Source organism: Mustela putorius, unplaced genomic scaffold, assembly GCF_011764305.1.
Source record: "Mustela putorius furo isolate JIRA1106 unplaced genomic scaffold, ASM1176430v1.1 tig00537227_pilon_pilon_pilon, whole genome shotgun sequence".
Lineage (NCBI taxonomy): Eukaryota > Metazoa > Chordata > Mammalia > Carnivora > Mustelidae > Mustela > Mustela putorius.
Genome location: NW_025422368.1, coordinates 39,670,390 through 39,695,473, shown reverse-complemented (window position 1 = coordinate 39,695,473; position 25,084 = coordinate 39,670,390). Strand labels below are relative to the sequence as shown.

The following is a 25,084-nucleotide window of genomic DNA, read 5'->3' as shown; positions in this document are numbered from 1 at the left end:
CTAAGATATACACAAATAATAGGTAAAATAGGTTACGTTTATTGATGATAGTAGCTAATGGAAAAATCATTAGAGTAGAAAAAATAATCTCTGTCCATTAAGTGATATAGGAATTATATAAAGCTACAGATTATCCTGAAAATGAACCTTTGCCTCTCAGCTACATTAGATTCAGGTAGTAGTCATTATTTTTGGTTAAGATCTAGCTCCTGGGGTGCCTGGGTGGCCTAGTTGGTTAAGCATCCAACTTTTGATCTCTGCTCAGGTCTTGATCTCAGGGTCCTGAGTTCAACCTTCACTTTGGGCTCCAGGTTGGGCATGAAGCCTTTTTAACAAAAAAAGACCTAGCTCCTACCATGTAAGTATTTCTTTGGCAGATGAGATTGGAATAACTTATTCTGCAGCAAGAAACCAGCTGAAAAAGAAATCTGTTCTCTTGGTTTGTTTACAGTCTCTACTATGTGACTTAAAGCAGCTCTGAAGTGTTATGTGTTACCAAAAAAAAAAAAAAAAAAAAAAAAAAAACCAAAAAACTATTCCATGGGAAACTAGAAATTCAAAATTAGAGTATTAAGCAGCTTTCTTTACTCTCTTTAGAAATGAGGAGAAATCCATCTTTCTTGTGTAACTGGGTTTTTTGCTTCTGTTCGCTTTGTAGTATGTGCCAAGTGCTCTTTGCTGCCCGAGCAGAGCCAGTATCTTGACAGGAAAGTACCCACATAATCATCACGTTGTTAACAACACTTTGGAGGGAAACTGCAGTAGTAAGTCTTGGCAGAAGATCCAAGAACCAAATACTTTCCCAGCAATTCTCAGATCGATGTGTGGTTATCAAACCTTTTTCGCAGGGAAATACTTAAATGAGGTAGGTTGAATGATCTCATTATTCCTTTTTTTTAAAAAAAAAAAAGCTTTATAAATGTAAATTAATGTAATTCATGTTTTTTTAAATTATTATCCATTTGAGTAATGTAAAATGTTTTTGGTATAGTTTTCTCCTAATCTGCACATTAAACAAGAATTTACTTACATGAACATATTTACATGATTTAAGTACTATAGTTCTTCTTCCTTTAAATAGCTTCATAGCATTTTTTTTTTAATTGTCCTATGACTGCTGCTGTCTGATGCATCTTCCCCTTTTTCTTCAAGGATTTTGCTTGTCATGTTCGTCTCATGGTATCTTTGTCTCCGTTTCCCCTTTATCAGGAAGAGAATGAAGAATTTTTTTCCTTCTGCCACCTTTCCTGCCTTATAACAACTTCAGACTTATCCCTTTTTGTTCCCATTTTCGAAAATGTGGAGTGATCACTGATAGAGGGAAAACACCCCGAGCCTGGGATATTCAGGCCACTACAGCATTTGGCTTAGTGGTGGATGTGCTGGCCTCTTGGGTGCCTGGATGAGGGGATACCCACTATAGCTGTCCAAGTCCAGATTTCATGGCCCCCAGGTTCACCACATTGGTCTTAGCTTTTACTCAGAGTTCAAACTTAGAGGAAACCGTTTATTTGGGAATGTCTGGGTTCTCTCTCATAGTAAAACTGGGGATGCAGGACAAAGAAAAGATGTACATTTTTTTTTACATACTTTATCCATGGTTGCTAAAGATACTAATATTTAATCTGAATTTTCTGTTCATTCTTTCCCTCCCCACAATTGGGAGAATTTTCAACCTTGTGAGTTGGAAGGAAGGTTAAGTCAGTTTGAAAAGAATCATGAGAAATAAGTACAGATACTAGGTTATTGAGGTAAGACGTGGGTCATAAAGAGAATTTATACTACTTTGCCTATCAGAGATCACTTAATGTGTATACAAAAATAGGGGCACCTGGGTGACTCAGTCGGTTAAGTGTCTATGATCCCAGGGTCCTGGGATTGAGTCCCGCTCGGGCCCCCTGCTTAGGGGGAAGCCTACTTCTCTGCCTGCCGCTCTTTCTGTTCCTGTACCTTCTGTCAAGTAAATAAATAATAATCTTTTTTAAAAATTCTGTATACAAAATTAGGAGAAATTCATTAAAATACAAAGATTTCTCATAAATTAAATTCTTTTTTAAATGGGCAATACTGGGGCGCCTGGGTGGCTCAGCGGGTTAAAGCCTCTGCCTTCAGCCCAGGTCATGATCCCAGGGTCCTGGGATCGAGCCCCACATCGGGCTCTCTGCTCAGTGCAGAGCCTGCTTCTCTCTCTCTCTCTGCCTGCCTCTCTGCCTACTTGTGTTCTCTGTCAAATAAATAAATAAAATCTTTAAAAATAAATAAATAAAAATAAATGGGCAATACTAAACCTTGTTGAGATAAATGGGATGAGTCTCTGGTCACTTAATTCATCTCATCAAATAAATTGAGCTCCAAATGTAGGTTTCATCATCAGGACAAGTGAAGTTATAAGCTGAGAGCTCATAGTCTGCTTATTTTGGTTGTCATTAACCACAAGGTCAGTTGGAGTGTTCAGTCTTCGCTTTCAGTAACTCCAGAAATGAACTTCGTGGCCTAAGCTATATGGACTTTTTCTAGAAAGGGCCAGAAGTAAATACTTTGAGCTTTTCTTTTGTGATGATAATACTCCCCCCACCCACCGTCTTATCCACGGGGATGCTTCCCCAGACCCCCAGTAGATGCCTAAAACCACGGATAGTACTGAACTCTATAATATACTGTTTTTATCTATGTATATGTACCCGTGATAAAGTTTAACTTAGAAATTAGGCACAGTAAGAGATTAACAACAACTAATAACCATATAGAACAATTGCAACGATAGAATGCAATAAAAATTATGTGTGTCTTGTGTCTCTCAGAGTGTCTTATTGCACTGTACTCCCCCTTCCTGTGATGGTGTGAGATGATAAAATACCTACATGGTAAGAAGAGCGGTGAAGGACAGGCATTGTGACCTTCTGGCAGGAGGCTTATTTGCTGTTGGACTTCGGTTGACCACTGGTTAACTGAAACCATGGGAAATGAAACTGCAAATAAGGGGGGCTCCTGTATTTGACCTTGCCGTTGTAGCATGAAAGCAGATAGAAAGACACAAACCAAAATGAGTGCATCTGCGTTCCAAAAAAACTTCATGACTGAAATTTCAATTCCCTGTAACTGTCACATGTCACAGAATACTCCTCTATTGATTGCTGTTTGTATTTTTTAATGGAAAAAAAATTCTTAGCTTACTGATCATATAAAACAGTTGGCTGGCTAGATTTGGCCTACGGCCATAGTTTACAAACTCCTCCTTCAGTAGTTCCTAGGTTTTAGTGTTCTTTACTTTTCGACTTGATTCATGTGTTTGGGAAAATTGAACATCTGGTTTCAGGCACTGATCTGAAAGGATTCTAAAAGCTTCCTCTTTCTTATTGATCTGGTCATAGCTAAGCATTTCTGATGTCCTGTTTGTCTTCTCTTTTTTTTTTTTTTTTTTTTTTTAAGATTCTATTTATTTATTTGACAGAGAGAGATCACAAGCAGGTAGAGAGGCACGCAGAGAGAGAGGAGGAGGAAGCAGGCTCCCTACTGAGCAGAGAGCCTGATGCGGGCTCGATCCCAGGACCCTGAGATCATGACCTGAGCCGAAGGCAGCGGCTTAACCACTGAGCCACCCAGGCGCCCCTCTGATGTCCTGTTTGTCTTGCTTTTCAGTATGGAGCCCCAGATGCAGGTGGACTGGAACATGTCCCTCTCGGCTGGAGTTACTGGTACGCCTTGGTGAGTGATTATTGAAGCCAGTGACAGTTAACACACACAGCCCTACAGATATAGAATATGTTTACTCTCTCATTTAGCTCTGATTTTGACATAAGTTGCTCTGCATTTATGATTAGCTATTTTCTTTTTTTTTTTTTAAGATTTTATTTATTTATTTGTCAGAGAGACAGCAAGCGAGAGCGAGCACAGGCAGACAGAGAGGCAGGCAGAGTCAGAGGGAGAAGCAGGCTCCCTGTGGAGCAAGGAGCCCAATGTGGGACTTGATCCTAGGACGCTGGGATCATGACCTGAGCCGAAGGCAGCTGCTTAACCAACTGAGCCACCCAGGCGTCCCTGATTAGCTATTTTCTCCTCTTAAAGTCTGTTGATTTGTGAGTCACTCCTCTGGGAGATGTTTTTCCTGCATCACACCAGGTTTAGTTACATATTTTGCTGTTCTGTCTGATCTACTTGTGGCTTTTTAAACTACGACAGATTATTGAAACTGTGCTAATAGTTAATAAAACTCTAGTCAAAAAATCCGGTTCAGTACTAAATGAGTAATTCCCTTTTTTAAAAAATGCCTTTTTTTTTTTTCTTTAAAGATTTATTTGACTAGGGCTGGGGAAGTGGAGGGCAGAAAGAGAGAGAGTCTCAGCCCAATGCGGAACTCAGTCTCACAACCCTGAGATCACAACCTGAGCCGAAACAGTTAACCAACCATGCTACCCAGGCGACCCAAAATGTCTTATCCCTATTGCAACAGAGTATAGCCCAGCATGATTTCTGACTTTCTAGTGTGCTAACCGCTTAACAAATTTTACTTTCCTGTCTAATAGGAAAAGAATTCTAAATACTATAACTATACCCTGTCTATCAATGGGAAGGCACGGAAGCATGGTGAAAACTACAGCGTGGACTACCTGACAGATGTTCTGGTGAGTTATCAAGGCTCTGTCCTTGCAAGTTTGGCTCACTATTGAAACCTCTGCCTAGGACTTTGGACTTGGTCTTGTTGAGTAATGTGAATGAATAATAACTTCATTTAACTGCCAAAAAGTATTTCCAACTGATTAAAGACTCCTGAGGGACTTTTTCTTTGTATATAAGCCAGGCTCAGAGTTAATGTTCTTGAAATTCCAGCAACAAATCCTTTTCCAAAGGCTAATCTCTTAAGACTATAGAGATTACTTTGAAGAGGTTTTACTTTAGAGGTTCTTACTCTTAACCCCAGATTCACTCACAAGCTAGGAACTGGCAGCTTCACCATGAGGGTGGGGAGCTAGGGACTGGGAGTTCTTAAGGCTTTGTGGGTTTTTATATAAAATTCCTGAAACTGCGTGAATTTAGGACTTTCCTTTCCTGTCTAAGGTGTTTCTAATGACAGACCTTTCACAGAGAATTAATTCACCAAATAGTTCAGCACCCAGCATAGCAGGTGTTAAGTAAATGAAGCAGAGTCACTCTTGGTGATCAGGTAGACAAATAAATCTGGCAAGGTATGGGAGTTACTTAGATAATGCTTAAAGAGGCGAGAGTGAGTTGTGCAGATCAGTGGGAAGGGTGCACAGACAGAGGGAACAAGGGGTTTGCAGGGACTGAGGCAGAAGTGTGCTTGGCATGTTGGAACCACAGGCTTCTGACAGACCTAGAGTAACCAGGTGGGTGGAATTGATGCAGTCAGTATCCTTTGAGTTCAGTGATGGGAGTAAATGACGCTATAAATCAACTAGAACAATAAAAACACATAACGTGTGTGGGATGCTTTCATTTTCATAATGTAGCTCCAGATAAGCAAATGAAAAATGTAAGTCATTATAAGTTAAAATGCTGGTAGAATATGTTTGGATTTAATTTTATTCATTTAGCTTAGCTGCTTGAGCTGGCATAACTTATGATATCTGTGCTCTGTATATTTTTCTAAGATTAAGGTAACTTAATCCACCTGTTCTACTGTGAATTAGATTGACTCTCTTTTTATATATTTTAAGGCAACAGAGACATACTTTAGGCCATATTAGTGCAAAATAATCCTTAAAAAGCCGCATTACTATTTTTACCTTAATGGAAGGCAAAACAACTTTTAGATCATGCGAAATCACTAAGATCTTATTTGCTTTTTTAGGATGGTATGCTTTTCCACTTTTTAAAATAAGTATTGCCTAAAACCCTAATATTTGTTTCAGCAACACACTTGTAATAACTTTGACATAGTTTGTGTTAACATTAAGATTGTTAAAATTCTTAAGATTGATTAAAAGCTAATTATAAATTATACCCCTTGTATACATGCATCTTTCAAGTCCTGAACTGTTGGGTAGGGTAGAAGATGACAGATCTGTGTATATCTCAGGCTAATATCTCCTTGGGCTTCCTGGACTACAAATCCAACTCTGAGCCGTTCTTCATGATGATCTCCACACCAGCACCTCATTCTCCTTGGACAGCTGCACCTCAGTACCAGAAGAGTTTCCAGAACGTCTTTGCACCAAGGAATAAGAACTTCAACATCCATGGAACGGTAGCTTCCCCTAACCTTGAATTAAACCACACTTGATATAAGTAACTATATATTACCTTGTTAGGGAGCTTTTGAGCCATGTAGTTGGTTTTCCTTCGAGATATTTTAAAGGTGATTGTGCCTGTCTTGAGTATAATAGCGTAAACTTGCTTCAGGAGAGATAATCTCGCCACATCTGGTTAGCAGCTGGAGAATCTATAGGAAATGTTAAAGAAGTGCTATCTTTACTGACTACAGGCTCTTCTAATCTCTGTGCCACCTCTCCTCCCATGTGGCAGTGGCTCAGACACATCCCGTGGGGCTGAGCTAGGCCTGCAGTGCCCCCCTGTGGGTGGCCCTCACCTTTCCTGACGCACAGGAAAGAGGGGGTGACATAGTGCAATATGACTGGAAAGGGAAGTTGAATGGAGAAGTGAGCCAGAGCAGGGAATGTAATTAAGGGCCACAACCTAAATATTTGCCTCATATGCTAGTTACTTACACTTCCCTTGGCACAGAGGGTAGGTTGTTCACTGGTTCAAAGGCAGAAGTTCTATACTGCCTCGTGCCTTTTGCCCAGAAATCTTAATTGCTGGGGAGGTGTAGTAGAATGAGTCTTGGATTAGGCTCAGCACTACCATTTCCGAGCCAAGTGACCCAGCTGGGAGCAAGATGCTTAACTTCTGCTTCTCTATCGAAAGTGGGAGAAATAAAGTGGGAGGTCCTGATTCCTCATGCAGCTGCAGTATGGACTGAAGAACATAGAAATTATGCAGCATGTTGCCTGTAGGCAAGTGCTTAGGTAGGATTTTTAAAGCTGAGAGAACTGAGTTTTGAACTAGAGGGCCATTATCCACATTCCAAAAGAAGTTAAAAGTTCTCATGAGCAAGTAAGTTTAGAAATTTTAACTAATCACCTTGTTGCAGAATTTCTCAGAGTTACTCCTGTTCCAACGTGAATTTCCAGCAGGAGGATATGCGGTATAACACTTCTCAAACATATTAAAAAACAAAGAACACTTTGGGGCTGATAGTTTGGGAGGTGGTAACTTAGGGCTTTATAAGTAGAGAGGAGAGAATTAATGATGTGTGGATATGTTTTTGTTTTTTAGAACTGTGAGTGCTTTTTTAAATGAGAAGAACTCTCTAGATTTGAGCTTGAGGTTTTAGGAAATTGCTATGATGAGATTTTCACAAGGTTCTAGGATAATCAGTATCTTGGGTAGGAAAATAGAGGCTGATAGAGTAATGACTAAATTTTTAAGGCAAAAATTATTGGAAGGCAATGTTAATATTTACCATTTTATAGTTTGGTTAGTAGACCCAAAGCATAGACTCAGTGTTACAGATTTAGTCTCCTTTTAGCCAGTAGTTTCCCAATATCTTTCACTAAATATCTTTTTTTTTTTTTTAAGATTTTATTTATTTATTTGACAGACAGAGATCACAAGTAGGCAGAGAGGCAGGCAGAGAGAGAGAGAGAGAGAGGGAAGCAGGCCTCCTGCGGAGCAGGGAGCCCGATGCGGGGCTCGATCCCAGGACCCTGAGATCATGACCCGAGCTGAAGGCAGCAGCCCAAACCACTGAGCCACCCAGGCACCCCCACTAAATATCTTTAAATGCTGATTAATGCTGCTAACAAGGAGCCCAGGCCTCCTTTCATTAGGGAGCACTGGGAAGATAAAGAATGAGTGATAATATATAGAAAGTGTTTTTAGGAACACATGGCGCAGGGAAGAGGAAGTCTGAAGTTCTTTAAATGCTCCAGTAAGTTCCTTTTTGCTGAAGTGTAAAATGTTCCTTTTCATTATGTACTCTAGCAGTTTATTTGATTGTATGATTTCGTGCTAACTTTTTATTTTCATTTAAATCTTAGAACAAGCACTGGTTAATTAGGCAAGCCAAGACCCCAATGACTAATTCTTCAATACAGTTCTTAGATAATGCATTTCGGAAAAGGTAAGCGCTGCTACTCTGGTAGCTGGTACTCTGGTAGCTGGTCTTTGAGGACCTTCCAAATCAGCCCATGAACCAGGGGACTGCACAATGTGGTTATCTTTGACACAAGATCAACAGGTAGCAAGTTGATGGGAGAGACTGTTCAGAGGTCTGCTGCCCCAGAAGGTGTAGGAGATGGTCTTTGGACCATCATGACTTGTTAAAACAGAATTGCAAACTGGAGCATTTTGGTTAAAAAAAATATATATATTCTCTATGTCTGAAGAAAAGGTCACTTTGTGGGACATCAGGCCTAGTATTTGCATAAGACCCAAAGACTTAGACTAGAACAGAATATTTGCCGTTGCTGTTTGGAATTTCAAGGAATTTCTTTTAAGTCAGTTCTTAAAAATTCATTACACTCTCTAAAGATGTATTTAGATTATACCAGGGGCTAGCAAACTTTGTCTGTAAAGGACAAGAGAGTAAATAATCATAGCCTGTCAGGCCAGACAGTGTCTGTTGCAGTTACCCAGCTTTGCCTGTGGAGTAGAACTAGGCATTATGTGACTGAATGAGCACAACTGTGTTCCAGTAAAACTGTATAAAAATGGTAAATTGTTTAATGGGTATAGAGCGCCAGATTTGCAGGAAGGAAAGATCTGGAGATCTGCCTCACTGTGTGAATATACTTCATACTATTGTTAGTACCCTTAAAATTTATTAAGTTGGTAAATTCTATGTTGTGTGGTCTTTTATCACAATTTAAAAAACAAAAACAGTGGGCAAACTGGCCCATCACTATAGCTTGCTGACCCCTAAATAGACCCCTAAACGTTGTTGTGGCGTAGGTTTATCTGAATTAATCTGTGCTAATCAGTACTGAATTGACAGGTTTCCCTTCCATTTTCTGCTGTCACCACCAGTGTTAATAAAACTAACTGCTTTTAAAAGCCTCATTTCTTTGGAAACCGTTAAATTTGGAATGAACTCATTATGTTCTGGGATTTTCTAATCCCCCCCCCCACACACACACCCCAGGGAGGGGTCCGAGGAAAAGAGGTTTGGGGACTTTGGGTGGTTTTGTTTTGGACTTTGCTCCTGCTTTTTTGGCAAGATAGCATTCCTTCAGCTATTGTTCTGAAATTCTGTTGTCACCCTCTATGTACATGCAGGTGGCAAACTTTACTGTCAGTTGATGACCTTGTGGAGAAACTGGTCAAGAGACTGGAGTTCAATGGGGAACTAAACAACACTTACATCTTTTATACCTCAGACAACGGCTACCACACAGGTAAGGGGCAGACTGGCATATTACTGTGGCATTGATTAGGTGCCTTTCTTTTTCACCCAGTCAGTAGCACTAGCAGGGAGTTCTAGGCCTGTTGTAGCAGTGGGTGGGCCAGAGGGGGAGGCTGCTGCCCTCAGGACTCCTCTAGTTAGAAAGTCAACTCATTCAAACGTGGGGAAACGTGTCATTATTTGCTATTTCATGTGCCAAGTTACATGATGTTCTAGGAGTTGGGAGGAAAGAGTGACCTTGTTAGATTAGAGATAGGCTTTAGGAAAAAAGGAAGAAACTGAACTAGATTTTTTTTTTTTTTTAAGATTTTATTTATTAGAATGCACTCATGAGCACACACAAGTAGGGGGAGCAGTAGAAGAAGAGGGAGAAACAGGCTCCCTAGCAGGGAGCCTGTCGCAGGGCTCTATCCCAGCACCCTGAGATTATGACCTGAGCCGAAGGCAAACGCTTAACTGACTGAGCCACCCAGGCCCTCTGAAATTGAACTAGATTTAAAAGGCAAGTAGACTAGGGGTAAGAGATTTTACATAGAAAGAACAAGAGAAGGTTGTCTTGAAATTTCTTGTGAAATTGTGGGGTGTTTTATTGATTTTTTTTGTGTGTGTGTATATGTATCTTTCTGTTTTGTGTTTTGTCTTTTTAAAACTCTGTATTAGTCAGCCCCATATCCTCACTTTCCTTTTTTCCACTTGGATATTCTTAAAAATGAATGTCTTCTTTCCCAGTGTATCAATTTAATAAACTTGAAAACTACTAACATGGGGCTCACTTGCATGGGAGCAGATTGATGAGGCAGTTAATGTTTCGTTGTAAATATTTTTAAGCACTCAAAGTAAAGACTAATAAAATAACTTCCATTCCCGGCTTCGCTTTTCAGCTATGTGTGGCCAGTCTTTTGAATTCTTCCTATCTTCCCCATGTTTGTCTTTATTTTGTTTAGAAGGTTTTGAAGAAACTTCAGACATTGTGATTCTGTACATGAACTCTCCATTGTGCCTCTGACTAATCTATTACGTATCAGGATCTAGACGAAGTTCGCATGCTACCTGTATTTTTTCATGTGCCCTGAGAATGTTACTGCCACTGATTTATTGGGAAAAGGGTTTTGGGGTTTTTTTTTTGTTCAGAATATCTCACATTCTAGATCTGGCTAATTGCATTCTCAGGATTCCTTAACTTCTGTTTCTTTAGTCAGCATTTTCTATAGATGGGTAGTTAGATCTAGAGGCTTAATAGAAATTGCCATTTTCAGGGGTGCCTGAGTGACTCAGAAGCCTCTGCCTTCGGCTCAGGTCATGATCCCAGGATCCTGGGATCAAGCCCCACATTGGGCTCTCTGCTCAGCAGGGAGCCTGCTTCCTCCTCTCTCTCTCTCTGCCTGCCTCTCTGCCTACTTGTGATTTCTGTCAAATAAATAAATATTTTTTTTTGATTGCCATTTTCAGAAAGAATGTTTCCTTGGTGTTACTGATATGTACTTCCTGTTACATCAGTTCATGATGGTGTCTGGTTGGCCCACTTTAGCGATGCTGCTATTAATTGATGGCTCATGTGGTGTCAACCTGAGCCTGACCTATGAACCTTTTGTAGCTGAAGGTTCCATTGATGATTCATTCTTGCTTTAATCTACTATTCTCTTAAAGATGGCAAAATGTTGACTTCATAACTCTGTCCTTTTGCATTTATTAGTTGGAATTCCTTAGAGAAGAACTCAACTGGTTATCTTGAAATGCAGTTTATTCAGGAAAGGTCAGATAAATGCTTTGGCTCTTTATTGACAGTTTTTAGAGTAACCTCATTCAATTGTGGTCAGGTTGAGTATCCTACATAAATTATGTATTTGTATTTCAGTACTTTCCAGTCATTGTTTTTGCTGAATTTGTCTTATCTTAGACCAAGGAGTCCCCCTACGCATTAGTTTAAAGATGAACTCATTTCCTGCCTTGTAGTAATAAGAGACCTAAGCGATTATAAACTTTCTATTTAAGTCCCATAAATAGAACAGAGTTGTTTGCATTCTTACTGTCCATTGATTGAATATGTGTGTGATACTTCTTTCCTAGCTCCTTCTTTACCCCCTGTATTTTGTTTTCAGGACAGTTTTCTTTGCCGATAGACAAAAGACAGCTGTATGAGTTTGATATCAAAGTTCCACTGCTGGTTCGGGGACCTGGGATCAAACCAAATCAGACAAGCAAGGTAGGTGCCTGAGAAGCTGATGCTGTTTACAGGTAGCACTTGCCTGAGAAAAGAAGGCTGTTCTCTGAAGAGGAGGCTGATTAGACTTCTCCTACGAGGATGATTTGTGTTCGGCTTAAGATCTTGTGAGTGTATTTATAAGTCTTGGAGTCGGTGATTCCCTTATTCATTGATTTATTTATTTATTTACTTATTTTTTAAGCTCCTGGCCACCTTCTTTTAATTGTATTCTCCCCCCCCCATCCTCCCATATATATATATATATATATATATATATATATATCACTAGGAGTAGCTTTGATTTGTCCTTCGAGACTAAATCTTTACTTTGTCCTGGAGCAGTGACTTGCTACCACTGTCCTCAACATCATGTTCTGAAATTGTGAAAGGTTAAACATCCAGAATGGTTCTAGTGGACTCACTTGAACTATAATAGGGACCCAGCCTCTGCTTTTTTTAAGTCCACAGGTAATACAAAGAAGCAGCCCAGTTTGGGGCCTACTACCCTGTAGATTAAGAGCTCAGGCAAATGCCCCTGGGGACCTTGTTAAAATGCAGATTCTGATTCTGCATATCTGACCTCCCTGCTGATAGCTGCTGCCAGTCTGACCTCACTGAATATAAGGCTATAGAAAGCATGTCTTCAGAGGATTTATTTCCCTCTCTCTGTGGAACTGCTTGTCCCACATGCATTTGTTTTACTGATTCTCTCTCCTAGAACTGTCATAATGTACCACTTTCTTTTGTTGCCATTTCCATTTGGTTTCAGTGTCTTTTTCCAAACTTGGTACCAAATACTGAGGCACGTTTTTCCTAGAGATTCTAGACACTCTTATCCAAAACGCTTTGGTCTAATGCTTGGAAGATAAGAATTGATAAGTTCTACTAGTTATGTCTTCTCTTCTCTAATAACACAATTTCAGTCCCAGCTCTGTGAGACAAAAGAAAATGAGCAAATACATCACTTAAGCTAGAATTGGAAAACTGGCCAGACTTTATGGGTATACTAGGTACTTTAGTCTAATTTTGGAGGTTAATGTTTAAGTGTAATACCCTTATTTCTTTTTATAATGCTCATGATGGAATTCTGTTGAAATTCTTCAGAAAGGTAAAATGGCCTTTGTAATTTCTTTTGAGTTTTCTTTTTTTCTTAACACCTGCATTCCTAAAGCCAGTCATTTCCTGCTACAAATCCAGTACGATGTGAATGGGTCTCCTTTCAAAGGAGATAGGCGAGTTTAGAGGACCATTAAGTCTGTTTTTTTTTTTTTTAGCCCTTTATTTATTTATTAGAATTTTTAAAATTTAAATTCAGTTAATTAACATATAATGTATTATTTGTTTCACGAGTACAGGTTTGTGATTCATCACTCTTTTTTTAAAAATTAATATATAATGTATTATTTGCCCCTAAGGGTACAGGTCTCTTTGTGATTCATCACTTTTATGTAACACCAGTGCTTATAACATCATGTGCCCTCCTTAATGTCTATCACCCAATTAACCCATTCCCCCACCCAGCTCCCCTCCAGCAACCCTCAGTTTATTTCCTGACATTAAGAGTCTCTTATGGTTTGTTTCCCTCTCTGGTTTTGTCCTGTTGCATTTTTTTCTCTTTTCCCCTATGATCCTCTGTCTTGTTTCTTAAATACCACATGTCAGTGGGATCATATGATAATTGTCTTTCTCTGATTGACTTACTTTGCTTAGTCTTAAAAGTGTTTTCTTGATCTTGGTGTTGGAGTGGACTCAAAACATGTTGGCAGCTGTGTGCATTTCCAAGGAGCAGGGCTGTTAGGGCCATTTCTAACCAGCGTGGCGAAGGAAGTGAAATGAGAACGGAATGGAATGTGTCAGCCAGCTGCCCATCAACCAAACAGTTCCCTTTATCTTCAAGTTAACAGCGGCATCTAAATATTAAAATCAGAAAAGTTGACCTTCTCCAAGCAGTCTGAATGAAACCTGGTTCCTAGGAAACCATTTCAACAGTAATATCTATCACTTTTTGAATGCTTAGTGTGTGACAGGTGCTATTCTAAGTGTATTAGCTATAGGAACCCACTTAGAGATACTGTTACACCCATTTCACAGGTGAGTAAACTGAGGTGTAGAAGTTAAATGGCATGCCCAAGATAAAATATCAGAGTCTGCTATCAAATATTGGAGTCTGGCTCCAGAGTCTGTACCTAACCATTACAGTATAGCTCAGAAAATATTTAAATATCTTATGCCTGCAGGCTTGGCTACACAGCACTGAGCAGTCAGGAAAGACTAGTTCTTAACTCTCAGTGCCTGGAGAGCCAGATGCTTCCACTACAGTTGTCAGTGAAAGCTTCTGAGGCACTTGAGCAGAGACCTGGGTGTTGGAAAGGGTTTAGTCCTGCAGAGATCTGTGGGAGGGCATTCTGAGAAGAACAATAAATGGGAAGTCACACATCGAAGAATGAGCTTGGCTTGCCCAGGGGACAGAATGGCAGCTGTACCGAACCACTGTCACTTCTAAGTGAAGTGGTTCTCTCTGTCTCATCTCTCTCACCTCCTTGTCTTTGTCTGCTGATTGCTCCTTCTGTTTGGGAATGCCCCTCAAATGCCCCTTCCACGTCACTAATTGTCCTTGAGAGCTTTGGTTTGGGGTTTCTGCCTGGAGAGTCACTACACCCCCCACCCCCACTTGGGGTAGGTGCCCTTGCCCTGTCCTGGCTGCCCTCACACTTACCACACCCTGCTGAGTTTGTGTTTTTTTACTTGGGGGAGTTCCTAGAAGAGAGGCACTGTCTAAACTTAGAATACCCTGCCCTTAACACACATTGGGGGACATCCATGTTGCCTGAATGGTTATTACCAAGGTCACATAGTAAGTGTCAGAACCGGGATTGAAAATTAACTGTGTCTCTTCTCAAAATCCATGGTAGGGTGGGGTTTGGTGGGTGGTGCTGTGCTGACAGATGTAGTTTGAGAAGTATGAAATGCTCAGCCTCCACCTAGCACAAAGAGTGTCAGAGATGGTGGGTCATTCATCCTGTGTTGACAGGGTACTTGTCTCGGTGCCAGTCGTCCTGCATGAGAGGCGCAGGGTTATGAGTTGGGCATATTAAGCAGCTCCAAAGCACGATATCCTTTGATTTCATGCCCCAGAATTTTCTAAGGGTTTTTATTTGATCATAATATCTATATACATAAATCCTAAGAACATTCCCAAGCTGTGAGGCTGCGATTATGAAATAATTTACTTTTGGTCTTGTCAGTGCTTTTTAATTCCAATCCATAAATGAATCTTTAAGGTTATACTTAGTGATAAAAGCAGTACCATTTTAGGAACTTGAATTGCTAGTGTTTCTAGAAGTCATTATAATCATGGGCCTATAGTATCCATTCTGATTCTTGTTTGTAAAAACCAGAGACAGAAGTCTCTGTTGGATTCTTCACTCATGCTCAGTATCCTCTAGAAGTCTTCCATCTTCTGATGTAGTTTGCTGGTTTTGAGATTCTTTCCCTCTTAGTCAAACTAAAGCCTGAAAGGGAAGAGAATTTATTCCTTTTTAGGGAAAATGTGATTATTGCAGATAGCTGGGAACAGAGTCCTGGGATGATGTCTGTGGTACTTGGGACAAATCTTAGTGACTCTTGATTTGTACTGAAACAGACCTTTCTCCCCACAAAGACGACTGCCATTTGAGAGAGCCTCCCATCATGTAATTGATGGCTTTTTAAGTGTTTCCTGATGAAACAGGCAGTCACCATTTTAAATCTCTGTAGGTTTTACAATTTTGGTGTTTACTTTTTTTTTTCTTCTTTATAAAACTGCCTTGGACATGTTAGTAATACCTGTGGATTTGACTTCACTTCATTCATGTCCTAGACATAACTGAAGGTCTTTTGAGTCACACATCAGAGTCTTGTTGCTTTGATCTGATTCTTGAGGTTATATCTGTGCTTGTCTCTTCTCTCCTGCCATGATCTCTTCTGTATTCATACCCACTCTTGTTGACTGTATTCAGAGCAGCTCGGTCTTCCTGAGAGACCTGGAATTAGGGAAGATATCTCTTACCCTGGGTCTTGGATAATCCCTGGGGACATTTTTGTGAGTTTTTTCCCGAGTAGCTTTTATACTTAGTGATAGAAGCAGTACTGTTTTAGGACTTGAATTGCTAGTGTTTCTAGAAGTCATTACACTCATGGTCCCATAGTATCCATTCTAATTCTTGAATCTAGAATTTCCTAACTTGTTTCACTTAAGTATAAAAGTAAAGAAAGGATTGCCTTTCCCGTGAGTGGCTTACCACCGAATGGTGATTTCTGGAAGCTTAGTGTTAAACTTACTGATTCAGAGCCAAGATAAGTATATTACTCGGCCCTGTATGAGCCCTTCATAGCTGCCAGGAAACCTGGCCCCTGATTAACAGTGCTCTGAAGACGTTTTCTTGCCTTTTATTTCTGTACTTTCGGTTTTGTTTTTAAATGAAAAGTTCCTGAGTTAGGTTTCACTTTTTTAATCCCCCCCACCTTGACCTTTTTACGATGCTCTGCATTGTCTCAACAATCCTGAAGACTTTTATTTCCTTTCAGTACATGGTAGCTTTTCAATTTACAAGCTTTTGATTTTGCTTCAGTTACTTCTCTTTCACTTCCTCATCTGTAAAGCAGGGGAAATAGTGCATCCTGGGGTGGCAGCGAGGATTAAGAGAGGATAAACCGTAAGGACTGGCACAGAATAGGTGCTCGGTAAACTTTGACTCCCCTGGTATCCCTGGTGGATTGTCTTCACCACTCTGAGTTTTCCCTAGCCTGTGATTTAAGTGACTTTAAGCCTGCATGTCCACCACAGTGGCCACCAGCCACTGCGCCTGGTGAGCCAAAACATATGTGATAGTCCAAACTGAGATGTGTTACAAGTACAGCATTCCAGATTTCAAAGACTTAGCTCAAAAAAAAAGATAAAATCTTATTAAATGTCTCACATTGCTTACATTTGAAATAGTACTATTTTTGACATACCAAGTTAAATAAAATATATACAATGAATTTCTTCCCCTTTTTACTTTAATGTGATTAGTAGATAATCTTAAATTACATATGTGGTCCCGTTATATTTCTGTGGGAGTATGCTGGTTTAGGTCCTAAAGAGGATTTGTATACAGAAGTAAAATAGTCTAATAAACCAAAGGAATAAAGCAAGGTGTAAATGCAGGACAGTGACTTTAATGCCTAATGTGTTTATTTAGCACATCTTAGTTTTGTGCTCTTTAAGGAAACTCCTGTTGGAATGAGTTTTCTGCAGTCTCCAAAGTCTATTACAAACATCTTTTTTTAAACCCCTCTCCTCTACCTTCCTGTTGCAAACATTTTTTAGTAGTGTTACCACTTTGAGAAACTACAAAAAGGGTTAATATCTTCCTTGATAAGAAGCATTCAACCTGGGGTGTCTGGGTGGCTCAGTTGTCAAGCATCTGCCTTTGGCTCAGGTATGATCCCAGGGTCCTGGAATCAAGTCTCTCATCAGGCTTCCCACTCAGCAGGAAGCCTGCTTCTCCCTCTGCCACTCCCCCTGCTTGTGTTCCCTCCCTTGCTGTGTCTCTCTCTGTCAAATAAATAAAATCTTTTTTAAAAAATGGAAAGGATAAAAAGAAGCATTCACCCTTTGAGGATTTCAAAAATGTCAGGAGTCTGTTTGAAATCAAATGTAGTGAACTGTAGAAATACATGTTGTAAACACTTGGTATAAAATAGCGCAACATCTTCTCATGATTCATCAGACTTTGGGCAGTCCCAAAGAAGTTACGAAAAATGTTTTGAAAAATGTTTTTTGCTCTATAGCGGTGTGGGTTGAGTAGATACATAACTTCCCAGGGGCATGTATTACAAGTCTTAGAAATCTTTATGTTTTATTTTTTGAATTCTTATATGATTCAATGAGTAAGATCTCAGTAAGTCTGGGCTGTACAAAAGATAATAGCAAATGCTGTTTGTCTCATGGGTGGGGTGGGGGAAGAGCTGTATGATAGAAAAGGAAAACCAGACCAACTGTGTTCTAGATTGCTTGTTTTTCTTCCCTCATTCTCATAGATGCTCGTTGCCAACATTGACTTGGGTCCTACTATTTTGGATATTGCTGGCTATAACCCGAATAAGACACAGATGGATGGGATGTCTTTATTGCCCATTTTGGTGAGTATGAAGCCCTCAATCGGGCCTGAGCCAAGACTCTGAAATAAATTCCAGGTTGTACAGATTTAGAATTAAAAATTTAAATCTTAAATCAAATTGTGAAAATTGGAGAATGGAGAATAGAATTTTTCTCTTCTCTCTGGTGGGAAGGAGCTTCTAAAAGACCAGTTGGGCCATTTATAAACAGATCTCTATCCTCCCTTCTTCCCCTTCCCCCTCCCAAAAACCCATCATAAACAAAGTGAGGACAGATGAGAAATTGCAACATATGTGAAAAAGGGTTTGTGGTCCCAACCGATGAGTTCTTCACCATAGTAGATGGGTTTTTAGAAAGATTAATATCCCAGTAGAAAAATGGGCAAAGGAAGGAACTAATCAACTCATTGAGGAATTAGAAATGTCTACAGTAAGTGCAAAAAGGATTGCTCCAGTGCTGATCAAAGAAATGCATAACTGTAGGAGGTCTTTATTATCTACAGAACTGGCAGAGATTAAAAAGACTTATAACTGAGTATTTGCAGAAGTCTGAGAAAATGAAAACTACTTAGACTTGGTTCATAAACATGTAGTCAGTATGAGCGGTCGGTCAGGAAGCTAATTTGACAAGACCTTTCACTTCAGAATATATACCTTAAGGGACACCTTGCTGGCTCAGTCAGAGAATATGACTCGATTCTGAGGTTGTGAGTTCAAGCTCCACGCTGGGGGTAGCTTACTTAAAAATAACATCTTAGGGGCACTTGGGTGTCTCAGTTCATTAAGCAGCCAGCTCTTGATTTTGGCTCAGATTATGATCTCAGGGTCCTGGGATTGAGCCCCACGTCAGCCTCCCTGCTCAGTGGGGAGTTTGCTTCACTCTCTCCCTCTGCCCCTCATTCTGCTCTTTCTCTAAAATAAATCTTTTCAAAAAACAAAATCTTTTTAAAAATAGAATCTTTTAAAAAATAGAATACACAGGAAGTATTTGTGTGTATGGTACTGCACAGAGCTAAGGATCTGTGGAACGATCAATATTAAATCGGCAGAATCAGTGTTAAAATATGTTAGTCATTTATGGTAACTCATTATAGGTGACTGTTAATCATTGATTTGTCTGAGTCTGTTACAGTTTATTACTAGGTAATATGTGCTTCATTCAAGAGAATACATGTCACTCACATAAGCCTTGAAACCTGAGAAATACCCAGGAACTCATCATCCCATTTAAGAACTCACATATTTCCACTACTGGTGCATCTACCTATATGCTCCTCCCCATCCTACCTATCTGTCCCTTGCCTGTCCTTAGGAGTGATCATATTCCTGAATGTCATGGTTGTCATTCTCTGGATTTTATTTTTTTAGTAATTATCATGTAAATATCCTTAAACAAGATACCTTAGTTTTGATACATTTTTGGCACTAAAACAAAACAAAACAAAAACACCTGAATGTAATCTGGGACTTTTACCAATTCAGCATTGTTTCCAAACTGATACATGTTGTTCACATATGCCTAATACTCCATTGTATGAACACATCAAAACTTCGTTTTTTTATTAGTCAGTAGATTGTTCTCTTGTGCTAGTTTTGTTTTAGGAACAATGATGTTGGGTTGAGCCTGGGTGGCTCAGTGTTTAAGCATCTGCTTATTATAGATCCCAGGGTCCTGGGATCGAGTCCCACATGAGGCTGCCTGCTCAGCAGGAGTCTGCTTCTCCCTGACCCCCACCTCCCTCCTTGCGCCCTCTCTCTCCTGCTCTGCTTTCTCTTAAATTTTAAAAATCTTAAAAAAAAAACAAAAACAAAAAGACAGTGCCGTTAGTTGATATTTATACCTGTCTTCCAGTGAACATGTGTATATACCAATACAGGAACTGCACATTGTTCATTTCTATAAATATTGCCAAGTTATTTTTATAAAATGTTATCACCTCACGTTCCCACCGGCAATGTATGAGAATTCCCTTTGTTCTATAAGAAACAACTTATAGACAACTTAATTTTTGCCAATCTGGTGGATAGAAAAGACCAAAATTGTATTTGGTCCTGCTTTGCATTTCCTCGTTTATTAGTGAAATGAATCATTTGTAGCAGTTTTAATTCCCTTATTCACTAATTTAAAGTTGATAGTAAGTTCAGTAGTTTTGGTGTATGCAGAGTTGTGCCTCCATACCGTGATCTAAACCTTTTCATCACCCCAAAAAGATCCATTAGCAGTCTTTCCCCCATTGCTCCCTCTCTCAGCACCAGGCAAGCACTGATCTACTTTCTAGTGCTATAGATTTGTCTGTGTGGACATTCTGTATAAATAAAATCATGTATATATGGGCTCTTGTGACTGGCTTCTTACACTGAGTATAAAGTTTTCAGAAATCATCCCCTTTGTAACAGGTATCAGTATTTCATACCTTTTCATTACCAAATAATATTCCACTGTATGGATATTCCACATTTGTTTATCCATTCCTCAGTTGATAGGTTGTTTTCCCTTTTGGTTATTACGAATAATGCAGCTGTGGACATCCTGTGTACAAGTGTTTGTGCAGACGAATGTTTTCAGTTCTCTTGGGTACATACCTATTTTCCTAGGAATAGAATTACTGGCTTGTGTGGTGACTTATGTTTAATCTCTAGAGGAACTACGAGACTGTTTCTAAAGCAACTGTACCATTTTATATATTCCCATCAGCAGTGTACGAGGGTTTGAAGTTTTCCACATCCTTGCCTGCACTTGCTGTTAACGGTCTTTTTATTACATTGTAGTGGTATGAAGTGGTATCTTACTGTGGTTTTGATCTATGCATTCCCCCAATGACTGATGATGTTGAACATCTTGTGTGTTTATTGGACATTTGTGTATCTTCTTTGGAGATACGTTTAGATCCTTTGCCCATTTTTTAATGTTTCTCGGGGTTTTTTTTTAAGATTTTATTTATTTGAGGGGCACCTGGGTAACTCAGTTAAGCATCTTCCTTTGGCTCAGGCCATGATCCTGGGTCCTAAAATCGAGCCCCACATCAGGCCCCCTGCTCAGCAGGGAATCTGTTTCTCCCTCTCCCCCATCCCTGCTCACTCCCTTGCTCACTCGCTCTCTCTGTCTCAATCTCTTGAATGCTCTGTGTCTCTTTAATACATAAAGAAAATCCTTTTTCTTTTCTTTATTTTTTTTTAAAACACAAGCACTCTGTAACTTTTCATTGGGACAGGACCCTCCCCACTTTCAAAACCGCATGCACCAATAACTGCACGGCGGCCACATAAATAAAATCTTTAAAAAAGAGAGAGATTTTGAGAAAACACATACCTCGGGGAGAGAGCGAGCCAGCACACATGCTCATGGATGGGGCAGGGCAGGGAGGGAGCCCTATGTGGGGCTTTAGTGACCTAAACTGAAGACAGACAGACTGAGCCACCCAGGTGCCCCTTAATTGAGTTTTTTTGTTTTTGTTTTTGTTTTTAAAGATTTTTATTTATTTATTTATTTGTCAGAGAGAGAGAGAGCGAGCGCGAGCGAGCACAGGCAGAGTCAGAGGGAGAAGCAGGCTCCCTGCGGAGCAAGGAGCCAGATGTGGGACTTGATCCCATGATGCTGGGATCATGACCTGAGCTGAAGGCAGCTGCTTAACCAACTGAGCCACCCAGGCGTCCCTTAATTGAGTTTTTGATGAGTGAATCAGTTTTTCATGCCTTTTGTGTCGCTTCCCTTGTGAAATACCTTTTTGCCCGTCATGTTCTTCCTCTTTGTGACTTGTCTTTCCTCTACATTATGATTTGAGAACACAGGAGTTAAATGTATAAATCGTCTCTTTTATGGTTAGTATTCTTTGTGTCTTGCTTATAAAATTGCTTGGAACCTTGGATCAAAAAACAGTTCTCCTGGGTTTTCTTAGAATAGTTTTGTACTTCTGCCTCTTACATAAAAGTCCTTGATATACGTAGATTTGATTTTCTGGTATGGTATGAGTCAGGGATCCAATTTCATTTTTTTCTCTATATATACTCAGTTGTCTCTTTTGTTCCACAGATCTCTCTATCCTTGTAACAGTATTATTTTGTTTTTGTTATAAAGCTGTGTAATTAAATCTTTGTAAAGGCAGACCTCTCTGCCCTTGTGGGGACCATAGCTACCACTCTTTATGTAAACTTTAGAACAGCTTTGAAGATTAACTGAAAATTCACGTTGGATTTTTGGTTGGAATTGCATTGAATCTATAGATCCAGTAAGAGGAAATTTTACATCTTTTAATGTTCTTGCACAAATTTTATACCATTTCACCATGGGGGTGAAATTATTTGCAGCATACACAGTTGATCCTTTAACAACATGGGTGTGAATTGTGTGGGTCCACTTACACACAGATTTTTTTTTTTTATGAACATTGGAAAATTTTTTGGAGATTTGCAACAATTTTTAAAAACTAGCAGATGAACCATGTAGACTATAAGTATTGAAGAAAATAAGAAAAACTAGGTATGTCATGAATGCATAAAATATACATAGATACTATTTTATTACTTATGATCATAAAATGTATACAAATCTGTTCTAAAAAGTTGAAGTTCATCAAAAGTTACTCAGAATATACATAGCACCATTTAGTTGAGAGAAATACAATGATGTAGTATTAAATTATAACTGCATAAAATCGTCGACTGTGGTCCATACTCTATTACTGTATCACTTCCTAGCCACCTCCAGTTGCTGGAGGTGAGCGTAAGTGTTGCGAGTATCTGCTTAAAATGCCATGTGATGCTAATCATCTGTGCATGAACAGCTTCTCTCCAGTAAATTTGTATTGTCGTAAAAAGTTATCTCATCCAGTTCTCATGTATTTTTCACTATGTTTCATGCAATACCATAAGCCTTGAATAACACCATGGGACCCATGCAAAGTGCCACTAGGGATGCTAGAAATGCTCCTGAGAAGCTGAGAAAAGTTACGACATTATAAGAAAAAGGAATTGCTTGATATGTACCGTAGATTGAGGTCTGCAGCTTTGGTTGCCCACCATTTCAAGACAAATTTATCCAGCATAAAGGCCACCGTGGGGAAAAAAAAAGAAAAAAGGAAATTCATGAAGCCGTCATGGCAGGTATGCCAACAGGCATGAAAAAAATCCTTTTTGCAAAATACTTTATCTTGTATTGAAAATGTAGCTTTGTGTAGGTGCAGGATTGCTCTAAGAAAGGTACACCTAGGGGCGCCTGGGTGGCTCAGTGGGTTAAAGCCTCTGCCTTCGGCTTGGGTCATGATCCCAGGGTCCTGGGATCGAGCCCCGCATCGGGCTCTCTGCTCAATGGGGAGCCTGCTTCCTCCTCTCTGCCTGCCTCTCTGCCTCCTTGTGATTTCTGTCTGTCAAATAAATAAATCTTAAAAAAAAAAAAAAAAGAAAGGTACACCTATAGAACTAATAATGATTAAGTAAAAGCAAAGTCATTATATGACAACTGAAAACAAAAGGAAGATAAAGAATATAAAGCTGGAGAATTTAATGCCAACAAAGGATGGTTTGGTAATTTTAGAAAGATTTAGCTTAAAAAATGTCAGTGTAACAGAAGAAGTAGCTTCTGTTGACCAAGAGGCGACAGACCAGTTCCCAGATGCCATTAAGAAAATCATTGAGGGGCACCTGGGTGGCTCAGTGGGTTAAGCGCCTGCCTTCAACTCAGGTCATGATCTCAGGTTCCTGGGATCAAGCCCACATCAGGTTCCCTGCTCAGCAGGGAGCCTGTTTCTCCCTTTCCCCTCTGCCCTTCCCCACCCACACTCCCACACCCCCTGCTCGTGTTCTCTCTCTCAAATAAATAAGATCTTCATCGTTGAGAATATCTATTTGAACAGGTTTTTAGTCCAGATAGAAATTCTCTGTTATGGAGAAAAATGCCATAAAAGACATTTATTAGTAAGAAAGAGAAGAAAACACCACGATTTAAGGCAGGAAGCTGTATCTAAGTCCTACTGTTTTGTGCAAAAGCAGTTGGATGAGGACTCCTGAGCCAGTCTTTTGGTTGCATAAGAAGACCTGGACAGTGAGGACCATTTTTCTGGATTGGTTCCATCAATGTTTTGTTCCATAAGTCAGGAGAAAGTACCTTGCCAATAAGGGACTGCGTTTAAAGTTCTTTTGATACTGGACAAAGAGGATGGCCACCCAGAACCCCAGGAGTTAAACACTGAAGGCATCAAAGTGGTCTCCTTGCCCCCAAACACAGTGTCCCCAATTTATTTGCTAGATGAGGGGTCATAAAGATCCTTAAGGTTTATTACACACAGTTACTCTCTGGAAAGGATCAACTATGGAGGAGAACCCCGAGAGAATATCATGAAAGTCTGGAAAGATTATACCACTGAAGAAATTGTTACAGAAAAAGCCTTCATGGCCAAAATAGTAAATTCCTCCTGGAGAAAACTCTGTCCAGATGTGCCTAACTTCACAAGATTTACAATAGAGGAAATTGTGAAAGAGATTATAGATGTGGCAGAAAGTTGGGAGGGGTGTTGAAGGGTTTCAAGATCTTGGAGAGTTGACATCAGACAGTCTGGCAGAAGCATTTTGATTATTCAAGACTGCTTTTGACTTTGATGACATGGACCCTTCTATGATACAAGCAATGAAGCTAAAATCACACAGTGGAAGAAGGATTGGTACCATATGGAAACATTTTTAGGGAAATGAAAAGACAAAAATTGTGTATTTTGTAAAGTTACACTGAGTGTGCCTGCCTCCCCTTCCACCTCTGAAATCACTGAAGCAGCAAGACCAGCCCCTCCTCCACCTCCTCCTCAGCCTATTCAAGAAGAAGATGACCAAGATAAGACATTTATGATGGTCCACTGAAGAGTGAACGGCCACCACGCCGTACAGTTAATAAATTTACATTGTGTAGGTTTGTGTCTTTGTGCAAAAATCTAGTAACTGTACAGCAAGAACTGTAGCAGCAGCCGCATCACCTAAGTATTCACCATTTAGAGCACTGTGTATGAGACTTGTATGGAAGCGGATAGTCTGTCCTTACATAGGCATACGGTGAGTGGTATTTAGTATAAAATTAATAATGTAGTTTGTTTACTGTTTTTTGCTTTTAAAGAATTATGTTACAAAAAAAAAAAATTACGTTACCATGCCCTATGGCTCCCTCCCTCATAACTGGAGAAACAGGAGTATCAGCCTGTCATCACCAGTAAGTTTTTTTTAATGTAACAGTGTCCCCAGTGCTGTGTTATTTATATGACATATCAGTCTGCTATAGTTTTTGTGGGTTTTTTGCCCTAGAAATTTTACGACGACGCATTCATTGAGCTAGGCTA

General features: G+C 39.7%; 1 protein-coding gene across 1 annotated transcript in view; it reads left to right on the top strand.

Annotated features, from left to right (window-relative positions):
• GNS (glucosamine (N-acetyl)-6-sulfatase) overlaps positions 1 to 25,084 on the top strand; it is a 57,782-nt gene that overhangs the window by 7,695 nt on the left and 25,003 nt on the right. Inside the window, exons 3-10 of the mRNA XM_045073337.1 lie at positions 659 to 865; positions 3,640 to 3,705; positions 4,524 to 4,622; positions 6,038 to 6,205; positions 8,061 to 8,143; positions 9,298 to 9,416; positions 11,524 to 11,627; positions 17,691 to 17,792. Of these exons, the coding sequence (XP_044929272.1) occupies positions 659 to 865; positions 3,640 to 3,705; positions 4,524 to 4,622; positions 6,038 to 6,205; positions 8,061 to 8,143; positions 9,298 to 9,416; positions 11,524 to 11,627; positions 17,691 to 17,792 (948 nt within the window). The remainder of the gene's footprint in view (positions 1 to 658; positions 866 to 3,639; positions 3,706 to 4,523; positions 4,623 to 6,037; positions 6,206 to 8,060; positions 8,144 to 9,297; positions 9,417 to 11,523; positions 11,628 to 17,690; positions 17,793 to 25,084) is intronic.